The sequence below is a fragment of the Meles meles genome, chromosome 12 (genome assembly GCF_922984935.1).
Source record: "Meles meles chromosome 12, mMelMel3.1 paternal haplotype, whole genome shotgun sequence".
NCBI classification, from domain to species: Eukaryota; Metazoa; Chordata; class Mammalia; order Carnivora; family Mustelidae; genus Meles; species Meles meles.
In genome coordinates, this window is record NC_060077.1 from 10,415,697 (window position 1) to 10,440,369 (window position 24,673).

A 24,673-nucleotide genomic window follows, 5' to 3' on the forward strand; every position below is an offset into this window, starting at 1 on the left:
GTTCAGTCGGTGGAGCATGTGACTCTTCACCGTGGGGTTGTAAGTCTGAGCCCCACATCATGAGTAAAGATTACTCAAAAATAAAATCTAAGGGCATAACAAAGAACACGGTGGACATGGGGAGATGGAGAGGAGAGGGAGTTGAGGGAAATGGAAGGGGAGATGAACCATGAGAGACTATGGCCTCTGAAAAACAACCAGAGGGTTTTAAAGGGGCGGGGGGTGGGGGGTGGGAGGTTGAGGAACCAGGTGGTGGGTAATAGGGAGGGCACGTACTGCATGGAGCACTGGGTGGGATGCCAGAACAATGAACACTGTTACGCTGAAAATAAACAAATAAAAAAATAATAAAATAAAATCTAAGGAAGGAAAAAGGAAGGAAAGAAAAGAAGAAAAGGAAGGAAGGAAGGAAGGGAGAAAAAGAGTTCAATTCTCCTAGCCTTGATGCAGGAACTCCAAAAAGAAGGCAAATACAGTATCAGGCCAGACTGTGACAACCCAAAGGAGGAGCCGAGGCCATCATTTCAGAAACAGGGAGACTGAGGCCGACTCCAGCCAAAACAGATCAGGTGGTACAGGGCAAAAGGTGATGCTCTGAGGCATGACTTAATCCGCCAGCGATAGACTGGAAAGAGATAATTTAATAAAGTTCTGAAATGATGAAATAATTGTAATAAATAATGTTCTGAAAGCATATAAGCCTGTGCCTGAGCACGGGAAATCTGAATTCAGAAGTGATGTTTGTCTTCCTCCAGTGGAAGAATCACCCAAAGAGGACATTTTGCCAGAGCTGTGGTTCAAGCGGGACTTTACCTGACAGCGGATCATGACGTGGGTCACTTTCGACTTGCCATCATTGCTCTCCCCTTTGTCGTCACCAGTTCGGACAGAAAGAACAAAATCTCCGGGGTGACTCTGGCTCTCTCGTACCAGAAAGCTACCATGTTTTCCTTTCTCCGTTAGTAATTTCTCTGCTTCTTTCCCAGAGAGGTGTCCATGAAACCACCTAAATTTTTTTAAATGAAAATCAATTTGAGTTTTGCCACGGGTTAACAGTATTCTTTCACATATATAGCCAGCTTTCCTATAAAAACAATTAAAAAACAGATCCATTCCTCCAAGAGACTGGCCAATCCCGCGCGGGACAATTTGCATCCCAAGGACGCAGGAAAAATAAGAAAGACGTTAAGCATAACCATTATACTTCAAATGACCCCACAGTCATTTGTAAACAAATGCCCTCCATCTTTCCTATGTTCTCTTAAATCTCCCATTTTTAAAAAATGTACCTTGTGGGGTGCCTGGGTGGCTCAGAGGGCTGAACCTCTGCCTTAGGCTTGGGTCATGGTCTCAGTGTCCTGGGATCGAGCTCAGCAGGGAGCCTGCTTTCCCCACTTCCCCCCCCCCCCCCCGCCTCTCTGCCTACTTCTGATCTCTCTCTCTGTGTCAGATAAATAAATAAAATCTTTTTTAAAAATGTACTTTGTGTTTTCTCCATGCCCTACTCCAAAAGGACCAATTATTTAATCACAGCCATTTAAAGAACTTAAAATGGGGGTGCCTGGGTGGCTCAGTCAGTTAAGCATCTGCCCTCAGCTTGGGTCATGATCTGGGGATCCTGGGATTGGGCCCCACACTGGGCTCCCTGCTCAGTGGGGGAGTCTGCTTCTGCCCCTCTCCACTCCCCCAACCCCCCCACCCTCGTTCATGCTCTCTTTCTCTCAAGTAAATAAATAAAATCTTAAAAAAAAAAATTAAAATAGAAAGTCATAATAGAGACAAAAAAATCATTTGAATGTCTGCCCTTGCTTTAGTATGTGAATATTACATAAAAAGGATTTTCACTATAAATTAAGCATTCCAAATTTCGTAACATTTCCAACCAATACTTCAGTAGCCTCGAAGGTTGCTGTCAATATCTTTGGACTATACAGTGGGTTATCATTCCAAGCTCTAAAGCATGTAACATCTAGAGAAAGGGTGAGGGAGTTTGCTAAAAATGTGAATTCCCATGCCTCCTAACCAGAGATAGCAATACATTAGTTTGAAAGGAGCCCAGCAATCAGCATTTTTACCCAGTACTCTAGAGTCCTGATGTGGGCCATGAGAGGACAGACTCTGAGACGACATTACTCTAAGATACTATAAAAAACATTTTGGGGTGCCTGGGTGGCTAAGCTTCTGCCTTAGGCTCAGGTCATGATCCCAGCATCCTGGGATGGAGCCCCACATTAGGCTCCCTGCTTGGTGGGAAGCCTGCTTCTCCCTCTCCCGCTTCCCCTGCTTGTATTCCCTCTCTCACTGTCTCTCTCTCTCTTTCTCTGTCAAATAAATAAATAAAATCTTAAAAAAAAAAAAAAAGGTACTATAAAAAACATTTTAGCGGGGCACCTGGCTGGCTCAGTCATGAGTTCAAGCCCCATGCTGGGGGGGTGGGGGGGGCGTAAAATAAATAAACAAAATCAACTTTTTAAAAAATCTTAACATAGTTATATGACTAATGTGGCTTTTCCCCCCAGGACCTTGCTGAGAGAGCAAGCACGATCGTGGAGGACAGCACTAATGGCTCATCGCTAAAGGAATATACTTTGAGTTATTTTTCATCCACACTCAACTGAACAAAGTAAAATTTAGAAATAAACTGAGTTGGCCAACAGCCTTTTGCTTGAAGCTGGGGAAACAAAAGATCTGCCCAGAACAGCGCTGACATAAAGGGGCAAGCTGAAGAAAGTTGTCTGGAGATATAAAATATACAAACCTAACAAAGAGACCCTGAATGTGTACTGAGCCAGACAGGAGACTGGGAATGTCGAAAACCAATAAAAATAAGTCAAGTCCTGGCTTTCATCAGCTTGGTTCCTACACAAGGGGAAGAAGCCCTCTGAAATCATTTAGCTCCCTCTAGGCAAGGTCATTCTCCCACATTTGTGGACACAACAGAACAGAACTGGTGAAAAACCCTCTGAGCTCCGCTTTTCGGCTGCTGAGCTGAAGCTGACATCTGTTGGCGGCACGGCTGCATAGCTGGTCGGGAGCGAGCACAGGCCCTGCGGCTGTTTTGGCGCCTCCCTTAGCAGCTGTTTTGCTCTCGGAACTCTCAGAGATGATCAGCGCAAGTTCAGTCATCTTAAAATGACTGCACGCACCAAGTATATACAGGAATTGTCTGAGAGCCCTGCGAAACTAAGGGTAAGGAACACTGATCGAAGCTTTTACAGAAAGGGGCGCTCAGAAAATAATCTGATCCTGTGGTTCTTGCTTCAGTAAAACTGAACTTTAGTTACAAAGATGACCGCTTGGGAAACGGATAAAGCCAAGGCCCCACGATGCATTTGTAGAACACCTACGGCATCGAAGAGATGCACCACAGTCACTGACCTTTCAGAGGTAGGATCTGCACAGTTCAGAGGATATTTAAGCTCAATAACGTCTCCATTCTTCTCTTTTAACTGCCCGTGATGTTCCATATAATACTGGACCAACTCAGCCAAAGTGGCAAACTTCTCTCCTCCGTACAGGTCATAGTAATCACCAGTGTTCTGAATCTTGATGTGGGTGACGGCGCCATTTCTTCTACAAGAGTCCATTAGGGGGAAAACAAAAACCAATAAGGAGCCATACTAGTATAAATCGATGTCATATTCAGTATCAGATTTCGCCTAAACCTTGAAACACACCCAAGAAGCCAGTTTATACTTTTCCTGTAATAAATGTGGTGAATGAAAACCACACGGTCAACCATTTCAACACCAAGGGGCTTTGTTTCTTGGCTCCTTTCCCTTCTACAACTTCCATTTTGGAAGTCTAACCTATCAAATTGCATATATTAAGTGATAATAATTTTTCTCATCAGTAATTAATAGAGACACATATATTAAACATCAATCTATCTTCTAATCCAATAAATCCACTGTAAGTATTTTGCCCCCCCACCAATGAAACTGTATAGCTACCCAAGGACTGGTATGAGAATATTCATTGCAGCTTTATGTGGAATAGAAAAATCCTGGAAACTCAAACATTTATTACCAAAATGGATAAATAGTTACATACTCACACCATAAAACATTACGCAGCAATTGAAGAAAAAAAAAACACTAAAACATACAACTACAGGGATAAATCTCAAAAAACATTACATTAAGAGAAAGAAGCCACGGGTGGCTGACTGGCACAGTCAGGGGAGCATGTGACTCTTGGTCTTGGGGTTGTGAGTTCAAGGCCCACATTGGGTGTAAAGATTACTTAAAAATAGTATCTTTAAAAAGAGAGAGAGAGAGAAAGAAGACAGGCACAAATGAATACATACTGAATGACTTCGTTTGTCAGTGAACTTGCAGAATAAGCAAAACTAGTCTACAGGGTTAGAGAATAGTGGTAGCTATTTAGAAGGAGGGAAATTAGAAAGGGGAACAAAGGAATCTTCTATGGTGATGAAAATATTCTGACTACAGTGTTAGTTACATAAATAAATACATTTGTCAAAATTCATGTCATTGTACACTTAAGATACTGTATATAATCGTACCTTAAATCATACCTTAAATAATCACAGACCTTAATCATAACTTAAAAACACAGACAACTGACAGTTTCCAGCACGAGACAGCTAAAATGTTTTCCCATTGAGGTGACAAAACATTGATCAAAAGTTTCTAAAACTTGGTATTTTAGGGGCACCTGGGTAGCTCAGTCGTTAAATGTCTACCTTTAGGTCAAGTCATGGTCCCACAGTTCTGGGATTGAGCCCCGCATCGGGGTCTCTGCTCAGCAGGAAGCCTGCTTCTCCCTCTTCCACTCCCCTAGCTTGTGTTCCCTCTCTCACTGTCTCTCCGTCAAATAAATAAATAAAATCTTAAAAGGGAACTTAAATTTAAAAAAAAAACTTGGTATTTTAGCCTAGGCAGCCTGTGATTTCCATTCAGTTTTCTGAACAAATGAATACATCACAAGGACACTCATTATTACCAAGGGGCCAGGCATTTCCAAAATGATAACCATTGAGCTATATGAGCTTTTAGTCTGATCCTGCAGCATTACTGATGAAGCCTCTGGAAAATATAAACACATTTCTACCAAATAAAAAAGAACATGAGAACTAAAGAAAATAAGAAAAACCATCCCAAAATGTTCCTGACAATACCTACTTCTAATTATTGGTGACGACCTTCTCCAGTGGGTAAAAAAGGTCTTTCTAGTCACCCTCACCTTCAGGTCAACTATATCTGACTCTACTTTAACATCTGAGCTTCCCATTTCTAGCCTTTACTTAACGCCATAACACAAAGAAAGATATTTCAGATATGAACGACATTAATACACAGCCATTCAGACAGAGCTCAAAAACATAATCATGCATGAAAGAAGCACAGTATAGAATGATATGCTCAGGATGTACCATTTATGAAAATTTAAGCACACACACAGTAATACTACATATTATTCAAGATACAGACATACCCACACACAAATATATGTGTTTTATTATTGTGAAGATACTATTTCCATATAATGTTACTTACTGTATTTGAAATATACATATATATACATGTAAATATATATATATATTTTTTTTTTTAAATGAATTAGAAGTATAACAAATTCATGACACTAGCTGCCAATGGGACAAAAGGAAGAACAGGATCAAGGATGGTGAGTAAAGGGAAATTCTGTTCTATTTTATATTCTATTTTGAAGGGAAAATGACCATAAGTACAACATGAGTGATTATACGTAACTTTATGTATTTTTCTGTATTTTTTTTCCTCAAGATTATAAAGGGAGAGTGGGAGGAGGAGGAAAAGAGGGAGGGGAAATCTTCCTTGATGGACTGAATATAAAGTAACATAATGATCAATTTTTAAGCACAGGCACATAACATAAAGGTTAGATTGCACAGAACCACAACAATAAACACATCATATACACACGCATACACGCATGCATACACGCACACACAGAGGCACGCGGACATCTGTGACAGCGGCTACGCACAGACAAAGAAACAGAAAAAGTGAAAGTCGGCCGTGTTGCACAACTGTCAAAAGCAGTGGTTCTAAGTTCACAAAAAAAGATATACAAATGCATTAAAAAAAGATATACAAATGCATTAAAGGATGCTCACCTTCAATCCTGAGAGAAATAAAAATTAAAATCTGCAAAGACACCATTTCTCATCTATCGAGCTAATGAAAAAGAAAAACTTGACCACACTCAAATGGTGACGCTGTGGAGAAACGGGACCCCCGGTGTGTGACTGGTGGGACTGCAAGATGGTGCAATCACTACGGAGAAGAATCTGAAAAAGCAATGCTACTTGTGCATTTAGTGTCTCCCCCAATCACCTCCCTCCCAGGAATTCACTCCAAAGACAGCTTTTTAAAAGCACAGAACATATGCAAAATGTGATCCCGTTCACTGCAGCCGTATCGGTTGCTGTTAAATATTAGAAAAAACTAAATTCCCATCTGTAGGGAAATTGTATACATTTATACACTATTCAGTTGACTACGAAGATAAGAAAAATTACTAAAAGATTTCTGTAAGTGAAAAAAGTAAACTATAGAGAATGATAGTATTCTACTTCATGTGTACAAAGAAACAAAAGGATAAACTAGAAATTAAGGGAAATGATGACCTATGGAGATGGATGGAAATGGTGCAAGGCATAGATAAGAGTGGGATTTCTCAAAAAAAAAAAAAAAAAAGGAATGGGATTTCTCAGAAAATACCTTTTTATGCAGTTTTACTTTTAAATCTTGTAAATGTTTCACATATTCAAAACATACAATTTAATCAACAAAGTTCAGAAAAAAAAATGAATACCTGAAAAACACTGAATACAAATAGAAATCTCGCTTTGTAATTAACTCACAACTACACAGAAAACTAATTCCAGGGGCGCCTGGGTTAAGCCTCTGCCTTCAGCTCAGGTCATGATCTCAGGGTCCTGGGATCGAGCCCCCATCCGGCTCTCTGCTGAGCAGGGAGCCTGCTTCCCCCTCTCTCTCTCTGCCTGCCTCTCTGCCTACTTGTGATCTCTCTCTCTCTTGTCAAATGGATGAATAAAATCTTAAAAACAAAAAATTAATCCCAGTATCTTTAGAGCAATGCTATTTGCTTTAGTGGGATATATTTTAAGAACAAGAAAGACTCTGACAAAATCATGAAATTCACTTAACAGGTTCATAGTTAGAAATGACAGGGGCGCCTGGGTGGCTCAGTGGGTTAATGCCTCTGCCTTCGGCTCAGGTCATGATCCCAGGGTCCTGGGATTGAGCCCCCATCAGGCTCTCTGCTCAACAGGGAGCCTGCTTCCCCCTCTCTCTCTGCCTGCCTCTCTGCCTTCTTGTGATTTCTGTCAAGTTTAAAAAAAAAAGAAAGAAATGGGGCACCTGGGTGGCTCAGGGTTGATTAAGCCTCTGCCTTCGGCTCAGGTCATGATCTCAGGGTCCTGGGATCAAGCCCCGCATCGGGCTCTCTGCTCAGCAGGGAGCCTGCTCGCTCCCCCCCACCCCCCCACCTGCCTCTGTCTACTTGTGATCTCTGTGTGTCTAATAAATAAATAAAATATTAAGAAAAGAAAGAAATGACAGTGGTATAGTAATTCTGGAACTATTTTTGTATTATAGAACTGGCCAAGTGAGGTCATAATTGCTGCATCTGGAAGCCAGGTTCCCTGTACAAGAGAAGGGAAACACAAATACGGAATGGGAAAAGGTGAGAAAGTTGCATTGAACTGGAACTATCAGTAAGAACACTTGGTCTGAAATACATAAATATTTATTTCCCAGCTCTGTCTACTGTGAGGGCTGAGAAGCAATAAACATACCTAGCTTCTAAATCTTGGTTCCTGAACACCATTTCCCATTGAAAGACTCATGGCTCTTGAAAGAAACGAAATGATTCCAGGCTTGGGGGGGAAAAAACTACACAAATAGCCTGAAACATCTTACAGAGCCAGAAGGCAAGGATGTACTCAAAGATCACTGGAGAAATGTAAAAAGGAAATAGGAACCACAGCAGCCAAATGTGGGGCAACTAGAACATCAAATTAATAATGAGGGGCACCTGGGTGTCTCAGTCGTTAAGCATCTGCCTTTGGCTCGGGTCATGATCTTGTGATCTCAGGGTCCTGGGATCCAGTGCCCATTGGCTCCTTGCTCAGCAGGGAGTCTGCTTCTCCTTTCTCTCCCCACCTGACCCCTCCCCACTCATGTTCTCTCTTTCAAATAAATAAATAAAATCTTTAAAAAAAAAAAAAAAAGAAATAACAGAATTAGAAAAATAATTTTTCAGGTGCCATAAAATGATTTATTCAGACAAACTTCATCAACAAATGCTAAAAACACAAAGTGAGAAAATGCTGGGGAAGAAGATACAATCATCCATCAGACCACTTAATAATTACAAAAAGAAAAAGGCCCTTTGTAATGAGAAAATCTGGCAAGCACCTGAATCCAGTGGTTAAACTGAATACCACCAAAGGATGGGCTAAGCAGGCACTCTGTGCTTCCTCCTGTGAAATAACGGGGTGGTCCGGCCTCACCTCTGGAGTGTGCTTGCCCACAATGTTTCATGTGAATATGAAAATAAGGAAAGAATCAGTGAATTGAGATTGGAGGACAACCCAGGAAATGACTGGCCTGACTCCCCAAAAAGCTAAAAGATGGGGATAAAAAGAAAAGGTCAGGAGAGAGACAGAGACTAGAAACATAAAAATTAAATGCAATGAATGATCCTTGATGAGATTCTCCTGAATCTAGTCTGGGAGCAGGGGAGAGGTGGAGGGTGGAGAGACTCAACTGCTTCTAAAGTCATTACTGAAATAATAAGGGAAGTCTGAATACAGATGGTATATTATATATTTGATAGTATTATTAAAGCAAGGTTAAAATGTATTACTCTTAATGATTCTGTAGCTGTCCAGAATGCCCTTGTTTCTCCGCCATACACACTGAAGTATTTAAAGGTGCAAATAAGGGCACCTGGCGGGCTTAGTCAGTAGAGCATGCAGACTCTTGATCTCGGCGTTGTGAGTTCGAGCCCCACACTGGGTGTGGAGAGTACGTAAAAATAAAATCTCTAAAAAAATTTTTTTAATAAAATAAAATAAAGATAAAAATAAATATCCTGATTATCTGTAACTTATTTTCACAAAGTTCAGGAGGAAAAAAGTATACACACAAACATACTCAGAAAGAGCAAACATGACAAAACGCTGGCCGGTGGAGAGAATGTGCGTGTCCACTATATTCACCTTTCAACTTCTCTGCAGGTCAGACATTTTTCAAAAAAAAAAAAAAAAAAAGTTGAGGGAAAAAAATCACACCAATTCTCTAGCCCTGGTTCTGCCACTGACAAGCTGTGAGACCTGCTAACTAACTTAACCTCTGTGCCTCGGCTTACTCATCTGCAAAATGAAGGTAATTGTGGAACTTATTCCCAGGCTGTCGGGAAAATTAAATACAATGATATGTGAGTGCATGGCGCAATGGCCTGGTACATATGTCAAGTCCTCAGTCATGTCTGCTATCAGCAGCAGAATTATCATACGCTCTCCAACCAAACTCTTACAGCTCAAATATCACAAAGCTTTAAGGTAGAAGCCTGTGCTGAGCTAAATCCTTAGGACTGAAAGATCCATTCCTTGTACTGAAACACAAGGGCGCCTGGGTGCCTCAGTTGGTTAAGTGTCTACCTTCAGCTCAGGTCATGATCCCAGGGTGCTGGGATCGAGCCCAGCATCTGGCTCCTTGCTCAGCGAGGAATCTGCTTCTCTCTCCCCCCTCCCCCCTGCTCATGCTCTCAAGCATATGCCCTCTCTCTAATAAATAAGTAAAATCTTAAAAAAGAAGAACACAGGGGCGCCTGGGTGGCTCAGTGGGTTAAAGCCTCTGCCTACAGCTCAAGTCGTGATCCCAGGGTCCTGGGATCCAGCCCTGAGTCGGGCTCCCTGCTCAGCCGGGAGCCTGCTTCCCTTCCTCTCTCTCTGCCTAACTCTCTGCCTACTTGTGATCTCTGTCTGTCAAATAAATAAATACAATCTTTAACAAAAAAAAAAAAGAAGAAGAACACAAGCAAAAGCTAAGGACAGGGGCTCCTTAAAAAACTAACCTAACCCAAAAAGATATTTCCCAAGTCCCAAAGGGGATCCTAAATAAACCAACCAACCCTCTATTGTGGGAAACTGAGTTCTTTTTAGTTTGTTTTAAAGTTTTTTGAACAGTATGACCAGCATCCTGTTACATGTCTTTATGAGCAAGTGTGACAGAATTTTTCTAGAAACTGACCTTCTCTTATGTACTTATTCCCTTTCCTCTAGATTATCTGAGAAGCTGTAACTCTACTGCTTGATGAATATGCTTTTATTATTTTTTTTAATTAAGAAGTAAGTAAATTATGGGCGCCTGGGTGGCTCAGTGGTTTAAGCCGCTGCCTTCAGCTCAGGTCATGATCTCGGGATCCTGGGATCGAGTCCCGCATCGGGCTCTCTGCTTGGCAGGGAGCCTGCTTCCTTCTCACTCTCTCTGCCTACCTCTCTGCCTACTTGTGATTTCTCTCTGTCAAATAAATAAATAAAATCTTTAAAAAAAAAAAAAAAAGAAGTAAGTAAATTATGTTGGCCATTAAAAGGAATAATTAGATCTATATGTACCAGCAGAGAACTCAAAAACTTTAAAAAGGAAGTTGCAGAATAGCAGATATATTACAAGACCATGTATGTGAATTCTAAAAACACACAAACCAACTTTATATTGTTCGCAATAGCACCAAGACAGTACAAGTATAAAAACACATTCAGGAAGGATATATGCCAACCTCTTGATGGTGGTTTCCTCTGGGGAAAGAGGGAGGAGAACGGGACTGGGCAGAGGAACAAAAGGGACCACAACTTCCTCAGTGATGTTAATTACTTGAAAAAGAAAAGTGATCTGAAGTAACTCTTAGAAAGCATTTTTCCCAAAAAGAAATCAACAGAAGAAAAAGGAAAAATGCAGGCCAGCAGGTTCAGGATGACTAAAACCAGGATGGAGCACTGTGTGGCTTAAGGACTTGCAACACTCTGTCCACCTCACCCTCAGGGGTTTCTTCAAGGGAGAAGAAATGCCCATGATGACACCCCTTTTGCCGAATTCCCACATGCCCACTCTCAGGAGGCCACGCCTGAGCCTCTCAAGCTGGCTTGAGTTGCATCTGACACGTAGACCAGGACTCACCACAGGCCCGCAGGAAGGCCTTCAAACTCTCAGTGAGGGTAGCAAGTTGTCCTGGGGGGTTTCAACATTTCCCACCTGAAAAACCCTTGCAGCATCCTCTTTTTCTTCCAACTTACCTGACAGAAAGAGTGAAGTCTCCGGGGTTGCTTTTACTGGGCCTCGCCAAAAAACTGCCATCAACGCCTCGTGTCAACAGCAGGTTTTCGGCCTCCACGCCAGTGATGTTTGGGTGAAACCATCTTGAGTGAGAGAAAAATAGAGCAATGAAAACCAAAATTCTCCGGAAATTCTCCAGAAAGCACTACTTTCCACACCATGACAGCTAAAATGCCCATGAGTAGAGTAGTTAATAAAAATATAAAATAGGACTTTTCCTTCCTCTTACCCCTCTTCTCTTTAATCACTGCCCTCCCCCCTTGACTTCGTCTTGGAAGGAGCCTGGGATCCTACTAGCGTAGTCAGTGGGGCCAGGGGCATGGTCAGTGGGGCTGGGGATGGGGGTATGGGTATGAAACTGAGCCCAACGCCCTGAAAAATAGTCCATATGGTCAGGAGATTGAACACATGGAGTAGAATTAAACAAGTAAAGAAAGAAACGAGTGAATAAATAAACATATTAAGGATAATGAGAGCCAGGTTTCTCACTATTATAGAGGGGATACAAATATGGAAAGGGGAAAACCAGAAAAAACCAGATTAGAATTGGAAGCAACGTAAACTCTAGTTTTTAATGCACATATGGAGATGGCTACAGAAATACAGATGTATGGTTCTGTGTATGTCTACGTGCTTTTGTGCAGGCAGGTGCCTATGTATCTTCCTAGTTCTCTCTTCCAAAAGGGCTTAGAAGCAATGATGCCTCAGAAGCCATCGGCATAACCAGCCCCATTATCATGATGTCTAAATACCATTCTCCAACAAAAGGAACTGGGTTACTTGGAGAAAGAGCTGATTCCAGGTCTGGGACACTAAAAAAGTAAGATGAGCTTGGAGTACCTTAGCATGCCACAGTGCCCTGCTCAGAGGGGAGCCTCCTTCTCCCTCTTCCTCTGCCGCACCCCCTGCTAGAGCTCTGGCTCTCTCTCTCAAATAAACAATAAAATCTTAAAACAAACAAACAAACAAACAAAATACATGAGGACAAAGGGAAAGCTCTTTGCAACAGAATCACAAAGAATAATACATAAGCAGTACAGGAGGAATAACAGGATTAGAAAATCACCATTTGGTAACCAGCACAGGAATGATTCAGGCAAGAATCATCAGAGGACACTACAACTGGTGGGTGAACATTTCAGGAAGGATGGTATTTACAACAACTCAAAGAACCTCCGTACAAAATGCTTATTAATTAACAAGGAAAGAATATTCATGAACCTCACAGTGGAGAACTTGACAGACTCTCTTAACCAGTTGATGAAAGTTAACGTCACGGGTTATGGATTAAACTGGCATCATGTGCCTCCTGACAACACACACTGAGGAGAACACGTGCCACTTCTGTGCTATTCCTGCCAAAAATGCATTACCTAATCGAATTAGGAGGAACATCGGACAAACCCCAAGTGCGTGACATTCTACAAACTCACTGGCACATACTCCTCAAAAATGTCAAAACTGTGAAGGGGGAGGGGACAGCCAAGATTACAGGCCAGAAATAGGACACAAGAATACACTGCATGGTTCTTTCTGCGCGCATCACTGACCAGGGGGAGGCAGAAATTTGATGATGATACTATTATAATGTAAATTTCCTGATTTTGACAAGCATATTGTTAACTATGTCTGTGTCTCTGTTTTTAGGAAATACACACTGAAGTATTTTAGAGTAACAAGACATCGTATCTGGTACTTACTCTCAAATGGTTCAGACTGAAGTTATACATACAGTGTGTGTATATATATATGGGGGGAGGCAAATGTAGTACAATGTTAGCTGCTAAATCTGGGTTAAAAGTATACCGAAGTCGTATTATTCTTACAATATTTGTATAAATTTGAAATTATTTCAGAATAAAAGGTTTTTAAAAACACACAAATAGGGACGTCTGGGTGGCTCAGTGGATTAAAGCCTCTGCCTTCCACTCAGGTCATGATCCCAGGGTTCTGGGATCGAGCCCAAGCCCGGCATCGGATTCTCTGCTCAGTAGGGAGCCTGCTTCCTCCCCCCCACCTCTGCTTCCCTCTCTGCCTGCTTGTGATCTCTGTCAAATAAATAAATAAGATCTTAAAAAAACAAACAAACAAATAAACAGGGCACCTGGGTGGCTCAGTCAGTTGAGCGCTGCCTTTGGCTCGGGTCATGGTCCCGGGGTCCTGTGATCGAATTCCCAGGCTCGAGTTCCCAGACTCCCACATCAGGCTCTCTGCTCGGTGGGGAGCCTGCTTCTCCCCTTCTCTCTCTCTGCCTGCCTCTCTGCCTACTTGTGATCTCTGTCTGTCAAATAAATAAATAAATCTTTTTTTTTTTTAAAGATTTTATTTATTTATTTGACAGAGAGAAATCACAAGAGAGGCAGGCAGAAGAGAGAGGAAGGGAAGCAGGCTCTCCGCCGAGCAGAGAGCCCGATGTGGGACTCGATCCCAGGATCCTGAGATCATGACCCGAGCCGAAGGCAGCGGCTTAACCCACTGAGCCACCCAGGCGCCCCTAAATAAATAAATCTTTAAAAAAAAACCACACACACAAATAATGAAGTCCACCATGAATGCCATCCACTTCAGAGAATTCCTCTCTAGTTCCCAGCAAGATTTCCTTTATGGATTCCAAAAGTCACCAAGATTTGTGGTAAAAAGAGTAATTTCTGAAGTCAAATTATCCAACCTTTATAGGCTAATTCAATACTCCAGGAAACGTACATCATTATCAAAGCGTAGAGTCCTGGCACTGATAATCAAATGAACTTTCAAGAGACTTCTCTACAAATATTGATCCAATTACAGTGTGTTAGGACAGTGAAGGAGAGAGAAGGCAAGAGGGAAAAGCTGTCGTAAATCATGCATTAAGGGCACGGAGAGCTCTGCGGCCTCGTAATTAGGGCTCCACTCACCCAGACCCAGGTGCACATCTGAGCTCTACCACTTACTAGCTCATGACCCGGGCAAGTTCTTTCGTCCTCGGATGCAGCATCCTCAAAAAGGCAAGGATTGATCATTTTTATTTGCAATGATAATTCCTATGTTCCATTTAAGAATGAACTGAGAATCCATACAGTATGCTATCATTCAGCCATTATAAGTAACAAATTACTGGGGGCACCTGGATGACTCAGTTGGTTGAGCGATAGATTCTTGGTTTTGGATCGGGTCAGGATCTTGGGGTTGTGGGATCGAGCCCCACATTGGGCTCCATACTCAACGCAGTGTCTGCTTGAGCGATTCTCTCTCTCCCTCTCCTTCTGCCCCTCCCCCTTGTTTGTGTTTTTAATCTCTCAAATAAATAAATAAGCAAAATCGTTTTTTAAAAAAAGTAATGAAGTACTACTGATAAATGCTACAATTTGGATAAACCTCAGAAATATTAGGCTAAAGGAAAGAAACCAGACACAAGAGGCCACATGTTCTATGATTCCATTGATGTGAAGTCCAGAAAAAGCAAATCCATAGATAGATTAATGCTTGCTTTGAGAAGGTGTATAGCTAATAGGTACAGGGTTTCTTTTGGAGGTGATAGGAATGTCCTAGGATTATAGTGCAGTATGTGAATATACTAAAAACCACTGAGTTGTGTCCTTTAAATATGTATGGTATGTGAATTATATCTCATTAAAGGTATTCCAAAAAAAAAAAGAATAGGGGCTGGGCAAAAAATAAAATAAATGAAAATAAAAAAGAATAAACTGGGATAATAAGAGGGCTTACTAAATTCACTCATGCCACAAACAGTGGATACCCAACACAGGCAGTTATCAGAATAACCCCTGCCCTCAAGAGGGTTTCTTTGCAATGGAGAGATTTAAAAAAAAAAAAAAAAAAAGGTAAATAAAATGTCACATGGTGATAACTGCTACAAGAGGAATAAAGTGATGGGGCACCTTGGTGGGTCAGTCGGTTGAGCACCCAATCCTGGACTCTTGGTTTCAGCTCAGATCATGATCTCGGAGTCATAAGATTAAGACCAGAACCAGGCTCCCTGCTCAGTGGGGAATCTGCTGGAGATTCTCTTTCTCCCTCTCTCTGCCCCTCTGCTCCTCCCCCAACTCATGCACACTAACAAATTAATAAATTAAATCTTAAAAAGAAAAAAAAAGCGTGGCACCTGGGTGGCTCAGTCACTTGGGTATCTGCCTTCATCTCGGGTTGTGATCCTGGAGTCCTGGGATCAAGCCCATATCAGGCTCCCCACTTGGCAGGGAATCTGCCTCTCCCTTGCCCTCTGCCCCTCTCCCCTGCTCATTCTCTCTCTCACACACACACTCTCTCTGTCAAATAAAATAAATAAAATCTTTTTAAAAAATTTAGGGGCGCCTGGGTGGCTCAGTGGGTTAAAGCCTCTGCCTTCAGTTCGGGTCATGATCCCAGGGTCCTGGGATTGAGCCCCGCATCGGGCTCCCTGCTCAGCAGGGAGCCTGCTTCCTCCTCTCTCTCTGCCTGCCTCTCTGACCAATTGTGATCTCTCTCTCTCTGTCAAATATATAAATAAATTATTTTTAAAAAAATTTTTTTAAAAAGAGGAATAAAGCAGCGAAAGGGGACGCTCATACAGGCTCCATGGGGAGAGGGCCTCAGTGATAGGGTAACATCTCCCATCCAAGTACTAACCAGGCCCGACCCTGCTTAGCTTCCGAGATCAGATGAGATCGGGTGCGTTCAGGGTGGTATGGCCGTAGACGATAGGGTAACATCTGACAAGACCTCAAAGAAGCAAGGCAGCAACATGCCTGTTTACAGGAGAGGGACATACCAGGCAATGGGCGGATAGGATATGACACCAGTGCAAGAGGCCAGTGTGGTTGGGGCAAAATGGGCAAGGGACAGACAGGCAGAGGAGGCCAGTGAGGTAATGAAAAGCCAGAAGATGTAGGGCCTTGGAGACACTATAAAAACTTCAACCTTTATTTTCTGTGAAATGGTTAAGGACTGGAAGGTTTAGGCAGAGGAGTAACACGATCTGACTTACATTTTTAAATCGCCTTTCAAACTACTGCACAGGGAAAACACACAAGTCAGTTAAGAAAGCCACTGTGATAAACAATCCAGACAAGAAATGATGGTAAAAGGACCAAGGTGGCAGCAGTGGGAGGAGTGATAAAAGTCCAGTTAGGAATATTTTCAGGGTAGCCAAGAGGATTTCCTAAAGGATTATACATGGAATGGGAAAGAAGTAAGAAGACTCCTAGGTTTGGAGTCTAGTCAACTAGAAGGTTGGAAACATGGAAAGGAGGGCGCCTGGGTGGCTCAGCGGGTTAAGTCTCTACCTTCGGCTCAAGTCATGATCTGAGGGTCCTGGGATCGAGCCCCGCATCGGGCTCTCTGCTCAGCGGGGAGCTTGCTTCCCCCTCTCTCTCTGCCTGCCTCTTTGCCTACTTGCCATCTCTGTCAGTCAGATAAATAAACAAAATCTTTAAAAAAAAAAAAAAGAAAGAAAGAAAAAAGCTCTAGCAGATAAAAAAAAAAATGGAAAGGGTAGGGAGAGCAAAATCAAGGGTTAGATTTAGTATGTGTTAAGTTCAAGATACTTAGTTGTCCAAGTGTTGGTGCATACTAAGCCCTAAATGTTAGATACTATTATTGACAATCATAACAATAAATGTAAGGTTGTTAGGACAAGAAATAATCTATCAACATGCCTGCTGTTTACTTTAACTGAAATTCATTTTATTTTTACTTTTTCCTATACCATCTCACTAGTGTTTTAGGGGGAATCTAAACATCATTCTGACTGGCCCTGAGAAAAATCCCATGGGTTGCAGCTAGACAGCCCTCGTTCACATCCCAGCTCTGTGAACATGGGCTAGTGATTTCACTTCCCTGTTACCTCATTCAGAAAATGGACATAGTAACAAATGCATGGGTGCAAACACACTATTGCCTCCACGAGCACACACACATGGAATCCTCCTGATCTGTACACCCCAATATTTTTCACCTACTACAACTTGAAGATCCTTCTGTAGCAGTACATTCTTTTTAATGGCTACACAATATTCCATCATATGAATATACTCCCAAGAATTTAATCCCCATTACAGGACATTTATAGTTTGTCTAGGTTTTGTTATTGCAAATAATGCAGCAGAGGGGCACAACAGAGTGGCTCAGTCGGTTAAGCGTCCGACTCTTGGTTTTGGCTCAGGTCATGATTTCAGGGTTGTAAGACTGCGCCTCACACTGGGCTCTGCAATCAGTGGGGAGTGGGCTTGGATTCCTGCCCTCTGCCTCTCCCCCAGTGCGCTCACTTTCTCTAAAATAAATAAATCTTAAAAAAAAAAAAAAAAAAGACAAGGGGAGCAGGTGCTGGACCCAAACAGAGCTGGAGCAGGAGGCACAGGCCCGCTTGGCAAGCAGAAACCATGTCACTGGTCGGGAAACTGTTTGGAGCAGGAGGGGGTAAGGCCAGCAAGGGCAGCCTGACCCCTCAGGATGCCATCCAGTGGCTGTGGGACATGTTGGAGATGCCAAGTAAGAGGCAGGAGTTCCTGGAGATGAAGTTGGAGCAGAAGCTGACCACCACCAAGAAGCCCGGCAGAGAAAGAAGCCCATGGGGCCTCCAGGCACCAAAGCGCAGGAAGAGGTAAAGAAAGCAGCTAGCGCAGATCGATGGCACACTATCCACCATCGAGTTTCAGCGGGAGGCCCTGAAGAACGCCAGGACCAACAATGAGGTGTTCAAGAACATGGGCTCTGCTGCTAAGGCCATGAAGGCTGACCACGACAACATGGCCATCGACAAAGTTGATGACTTAAGGCAGGACATTGCTGACCGGCAAGAACTTGCACAGAACCTTTCAACAGCTATTTCAAAACCTGTAGTATTTGGAGAAGAATTTGATGAGGATGAGTTCATGGCAGAATTAGAAGAATTAGAACAGGAAGAACTAGACAAAAGAATTTGCTGGAAACCCACAACAGTCCCTCTACCCAATGTTCCCTCTATAACCTTACCATCAAAACCCAGCAAGAAGAAGGAAGAGGAAGAAGGAATGAAGGAATTGGAGAATTGGGCTGGATCCATTTAACTGGTCCAGTGTAGTCCAGTCAGACTCTGGTGGGCTATGCAGTGGACAGGCGCATGGGGGCGGGGGGAGGGGCAAGACATGTGCAGGCAGGTTCCATCACTCCTGAAACTCCCTCCAAAGCAGTAGGGCTGCATCACTGCTCACTCTCCGCATAGCATGCTCTGCACCCAGCGGGATGGGGAGGGGGGCAGGGGCAGGGGTGGGGGGTGGGGTGGGAGGTGCCTGCTGTTTATAATGTTGAATTTCTGCAAAATAAACTGTATTTGCAAATCCAAAAAAAAAAAAATCAATACAGCAGAAGACATCCTTTACAATCATTATTATACATTTTTTCAAGTACATCCGTAAATTAGATTTTCAGAAAATTGCTTTGGCAAGAGTTTGCCTTTCACTTTGACAAATCTCCCCAGCGGCACTCAAAAGAAGGTACCAGTTTCGACTCCTATAAATTGAGTGTGAAAGCCCCTGTTTTCTCTCACTTTTGCCAATACTGCATATATTACCAAATTTTTTCATCTTGGTCGATCTGATTCATGGAAAAAAGTACCATTCTAATTTGCATTTCTGTGTGACACTAAGCACTTTTTTATGTTTTCAGAGCCCCTTTTTCTTCCTTTTCTGTGAGTTGTCAGTTTCTCATTGTTCGCTTTCTCTTCCATTTTTTCCCTTCTTACTGATTTACAGGAGCCCTTGATATAACCAGAAAGTGATTCTTTATTATATGCATGGCCAATATTCATCTTAGCTTTTTGCACTCTTCACTGTTTGTGGTACTCTTTTTCCACAGAAATTCACGTTGGCATGGTTAAATTTATCGGGTTTTTTTCCTTTATGATTTGGGGGTTTCTCACTATGCTTAGAAAAACTTAATTCATAGCACTGTTGTGAGACACAAGTAAGTTAATACACATAAAATTCTTAGCACAGAACCAGCCCTTAGGAGTTTCACCTCTGGAACTAGGAATTTAGTTCTTAGTCAGAATAAAATACTTAAAGGCACAGATTTTCACAGGACCCTGCAAGGTGTGGCCCCAACCTGACTCTCTCTCTCTCTCTCTCTCTTTTTGTTTAAGATTTATTTATTTAGGGTGGGAGGTTGGGGGAACAGGTGGTGGGTAATGGGGAGGGCACGTTTTGCATGGAGCACTGGGTGTTGTGCAAAAAGAATGAATACTGTTACGCTGAAAAAATAAAATGGAAAAAAAAAAGAAAAAAAAGATTTATTTATTTATGAGAGAGAGAGAGAGAGAGAGATTGAGCATGAGAGGGGAGGGGGAGAGGGAGAAGGAGAATCTTTTTTTTTTAACATTTTATTTATTTATTTGATAGACAGAGATTACAAGTAGGCAGAGAGAGAGGAGGAAGCAGGCTCCCCGCTGAGCAGAGAGCCCGACACAGGGCTTGATCCCAGGACCCTGGGATCACGACTTGAGCCGAAGGCAGAGGCTTTAACCCACTGAGCCACCCAGGCACCCCAAGAGAGAGAATCTTAAGCAGACTCCCTACTGACCACATAACCACAACCCCGAGATCATGATCTCAACCAAAATCAGGAGTCAGATGCTTAATGGACTGAGCCACCCAAGTGCCCTCCAACCTGACTCTCTTATTCTGGTGACTTCTCTGTTTTCTTCAAATATGCCCCATGTGGCTTTTGCACGTGCTTTTCTTCAGACGCTCCCATCTCACCTTTTCACAGCACCCTGAGTGCCCCCTGGGTGATATCAACATGAAATCTAATCACACATTCCTCCAAATACCAGGTTAAAGACTTGACTGGCAGCTCCCAAGAGAGAGAACCTGTCTGCTACCGTACCAATGTGTACCTTCAGCTCCACACAAAGGGGCTAACACATGATTCCTTAAATATTTGTGATTAGAAAGTAAGGACCAAAGCAGCCATTGTGGGAGAGTGGGGCTTCCACATCCACAGTTCCCCATTGGTATAGGTCATAGGTGGTGTCACACGAGGCTGTCAGAAGAGAAGTGTCAGCTGGCAAAAGATCTCTTCAGACCTGCACCACTAGCTCTTCAAAAAAAAAAAGTTATTTCTAGAAAAAATTTATTTCTAGTACACAATTTTTATCCGATTTGTAGTGCTAAGGTGGTTATCCTCCCTTATCTGTATGCTGTTACAATTTTAATAGAATTTCCAAAGCTGAGGCACTTGGGTAGTTCAGTCAGTTGAGTGTCTGCCTTCAGCTCAGGTCATGATTTCAGGGTCCTGGGATCTGAGCCCTTGGGTCAGGGTCTCTGCTCAGCAGAGTCTGCTCCTTCCTCTCCCTCTGGCCCTCCCCTCTCCTGCGTGTGTGTGTGTACACATGCGCTCTAAAATAAATAAATAACATCCTAAAAAAAAAAAAAAAAAGACTTTCCTTATGCACAGGTCTAGGACACCTTGTACATAAGGCAAAAATATGTCCCAAAGCCTCCCAAAGCATTTGAAAACCCTAAATCTGGTATCTTAACTATACCAGGAGGGAAAGAACTCTTGGTCTGCTTCTCTCCGTCTCTGTGTCTCTGTTACCACTCTTGCACCGTTACAGTACTTCACCCAGCTTTGTTGTGTGCCCTTCGTCTGTAAATGTGCAGGTGTTCATAACCATGGTAACAAATACATATTAAAAAACAAATGAGATGCTTGGATGGCTCAGTCGGTTAAGCACTTGACTCCTGATTGCATCTCAGGTCACGATCTCAGGGTCGTGAGATCCAGCCCCATAATGGGCTCCGCACTGGGTGAGGAACCTGCTTAAGACTCTCTCTCCCTTGGGGCGCCTGGGTGGCTCAGTCATTAAGCATCTGTCTTCAGCTCAGGTCATGATCCCAACTGGGACCGAGTCCCACATCAGACTCCCTGCTCCATGGGAAGCCTGCTTCTCCCTCTCCCACTTCCCCTGTTTGTGTTTCCTCTCTTGCTGTATTTTTCTGTTAAATAAATAAATAAAATCTTTAAAAAAAAAAAAAAAAAGAAAGAGATTCTCTCTCCCTCTCTCTCTGCCCCTCCCCCACCTCGCACTACCTCTAAAACAAACAAAACAGGGGCTTGAGGTTCTTTCTATAGGACAAGCTAAATAAAATAGACCACATTATGCACCCCCATAAACAAATCCCATTTAAAGCAATGAAATTTTAGATTTAATCGGGGCATTGGAAGAAAAGAACCAAAGTCATAAACATTGTTACAAAGTTTGGCAACCATTCTACCAGGGTTCTGGTAGATAGAATATAAACTGTTTAGTTTTAGGCTTTAATTTATGAATCAGAAGAAAATATAATTTTCTTTCTATTAAGTGCACACCTATTTCTATTAAATCACACCTATATTCTGGATTTGTTTTTCCCTTCAACAAAGCCAGTAAGCAAACATATTTGAAAGAAATATATGTATTTTCATTTACTAATATGAGTTGCATTTTTCTAAACATATTAAATTTCTTTCCTCTTCCTAATTATTTGGATTGGAAAAGGTCTGGATAAGGCGCAGGTTTATGTTTTTGCATCTTGTAATTTAATTTGGAAAGAAATATTTCAAAGTACGTAAAAAAAAATTTCTGTATCTGTTTTTAAAAAGCTACTGCTGTATAAAACTGAGGTATAACTTTGTTTTTTTTAAGATTTTATTTATTTTATTATTTGACAGAGAAAGACATAGCGAGAGCGGGAAGCCGAGCACGAGCAAGAGAAGAGGAAGAGGGAAAAACGGGCTCTGCACTGAGCAGGGAGCCAGACGCGAAACTCGATCCCAGGACCCAGGGATCATGACCTGAGCCAAAGGCAGATGCTTAAGCATCTTAAGCCACCCAGGTGCCCCTGAAGTATAACTTTAAATGTCCCTGTTATGCAATTAGCAAGCATCACAGTAAAGACTGGGTATGACAAGAACCATCAATGGATGCTAAGTCTAGGGAGAAACTGGGGGGGGGGGGGGCAGGATACCTGCATGGTCTTATACTGTGTCTTCATCAACCACTGATTAGTTACAAGGGAGAAAATAAGGGGCGCCTGGGTGTCTCTCAGTTGGTTAAGCATCTGCCTTTGGCTTAGGTCATGATCCCAAAGTCCTGAGATTGAGTTCCGCATCCATTTCCTAGCTCAGTGGGAGCCTGTTTCTCCCTCTGACAGCTGATCCCCCAGCTTGTGCACACACGCTCTCTCTCTCTCTCTCTCCCTCTGACAAATAAATAAATAAAATCTTTACCAAGAAAGAAAAAAAGAGAGAAAATATTATACAAAGGAGAAAGTGGGCAAACCCTTAACCAGGTAGTCACTGATAATTAACATCATCAGCGGACATCATGCATCTCGAGATACGATACTCCAAGAAGGATACAATATCGCCTACATAGTACTCTGGCTGAAATCTAGTAATGATGAAACAGACAAATTCAAAATGAGAAATATTTTATTTTAAAAGGGGAAGGGGGAGAGATCACTAGCATAAAAGACAAAAGGTTGTAGAAGTATTCTGGATTGAAGAGATCTAACAACTAAATACAACTGAATCCCGTACTAGAAGAGGAAAAAAAAAATGCTATAAAGGATATGATTGGGTCAACTGGCACAGCTGGAATACAACAGGTTAGATAAAAGGATTATTATCTGGGCGCCTGGGTGGCTCAGTGGGTTAAAGCCTCTGCCTTCAGCTCAGGTCATGATCTCAGGGTCCTGGGATCGAGCCCCGCATCGGGCTCTCTGCTCCGCGGGGAGCCTGCTTCCCTTCCTCTCTCTGCCTGCCTCTCTGCCTACTTGTGATCTCTGTCTGTCAAATAAATAAATAAAATCTTTTTTTTTTAAGATTTTATTTATTTATTTGACAGACAGTGATCACAAGTAGGCAGAGAGGCAGGCAGAGAGAGAGGAGGAAGGAGAGAGAAGGAATCTTAAAAAAAAAAGGATTATTACTGATGGTAAAATTACTAGTTAAAAATTTTAAAAGATGGGGTGCCTGGGTGGCTCATGCAGGAAGTGTCTGCCGTCAGCTCAGGTCATGATCCCAGGGGCGTGGGATCGAGCCCCATGTGAGGCTCCCTGTTCAGTGGGGAGCCTGTTTCTCTCTCTCCCTCTGCCTACTTGTTCCCTCTCTCTCTCTCTCTCTCTGTTAAATAAATAAAAATCTTTTTAAAAAAAGATAACTTTATTCTTAAAAAATAAATACTGAAATATTTAGGAGCAAAGGGCTAAGATCTATGTAATTTATATTCAAATTTTGAAGAAAAAATTATACAATATTATATATGTATAATATATATACACACACACACACAACGTGAAGCAAATGGGATTGAAAGTTAACAGTTGTGAATCTGGGTAAATGGTATTTCATCCATACGCATGTTCTTTGCATTATTCTTATTCTTAAAATTTTTCTCAAAGTTTGAAACAAATTTCAAGTAAAGTTAAAAATTATTTGAAAATTTTCTGAAAAATCCATTTGCTCAAGACACCAGCATGATTCCCGTCATCAGTGAGTTATCCACCCTTATCCCTGAAGCTGGCTATACTAGGTACCAAAAGGCGATGACAGGGAGAAGACAGAGATGAGAATTTACACGGAGAGAGAGTACGGGGACAGAAAGAAGACAGATTTATAGTTTTACTACCAATAATATTATATATTTAAATAAGAACTTACAAATTATGAAATCAAGAAGATCTCTCCACGCTTATTACAAAGGCTTTTTTTCAGCAATTGTGAACCAGTTCCGATAGCAAGAACAAAATAATGTTGAATTGGCTATCATACTTTATGGCTCGTTAAAATTACAGTAACTTTACTGAATGCCAAGTGCCAATGTAACCATTACATTCTCCAATTTACTTCTAAAAGTTTCTAAAGCAGGATCTAAACCCACAGCTTGTCTTATTGCAACCACATGTTCTCACCTTTGCATGTTTCACAAAAATAACGCTTACACAGAGTATCCTGCGGGTGCTGAGGGTGCAAAAGATATTATAAATTGACTTCCACTGCGGAAGGTGTATGTAAACACCACTCTACCCTTCACGTAGATTGGCAAGAGGAGATAAGGCCAACGGTTGTCTCTTTACCCCTTTATTAAATAAACTCTATTATCTCCTTTACAACTTACAATTATACCGATCATGTTATTAAGAATGAACAGAGGAGGGTGATGTTTACATGGGAAACTGTAACCAGCATTTAGCACAAAGACTGGACAGAGCAAGGGCTTAATAAACATTGGCTATCACCTTTGTTAGCATTATTATTACTGGTGGAAGACAGCAGGAAAGATTCTTCTCAGGAGTAATTAT

The 24,673-nt window shown here is 42.0% G+C and overlaps 1 protein-coding gene and 1 pseudogene across 2 annotated transcripts in view; one reads left to right on the plus strand and one right to left on the minus strand.

Moving 5' to 3' along the window:
* PTPN11 (protein tyrosine phosphatase non-receptor type 11) overlaps positions 1–24,673 on the minus strand; it is an 80,998-nt gene that overhangs the window by 47,033 nt on the left and 9,292 nt on the right. For both annotated transcript variants that reach the window (XM_046025091.1, XM_046025090.1), the window contains exons 2-4: positions 11,336–11,458; positions 3,379–3,573; positions 814–1,006 (exon numbers count right to left, since the gene is read on the minus strand). In XM_046025091.1, the coding sequence (XP_045881047.1) occupies positions 814–1,006; positions 3,379–3,573; positions 11,336–11,458 (511 nt within the window). The remainder of the gene's footprint in view (positions 1–813; positions 1,007–3,378; positions 3,574–11,335; positions 11,459–24,673) is intronic.
* On the plus strand, positions 17,732–18,397 carry LOC123954184 (annotated as a pseudogene).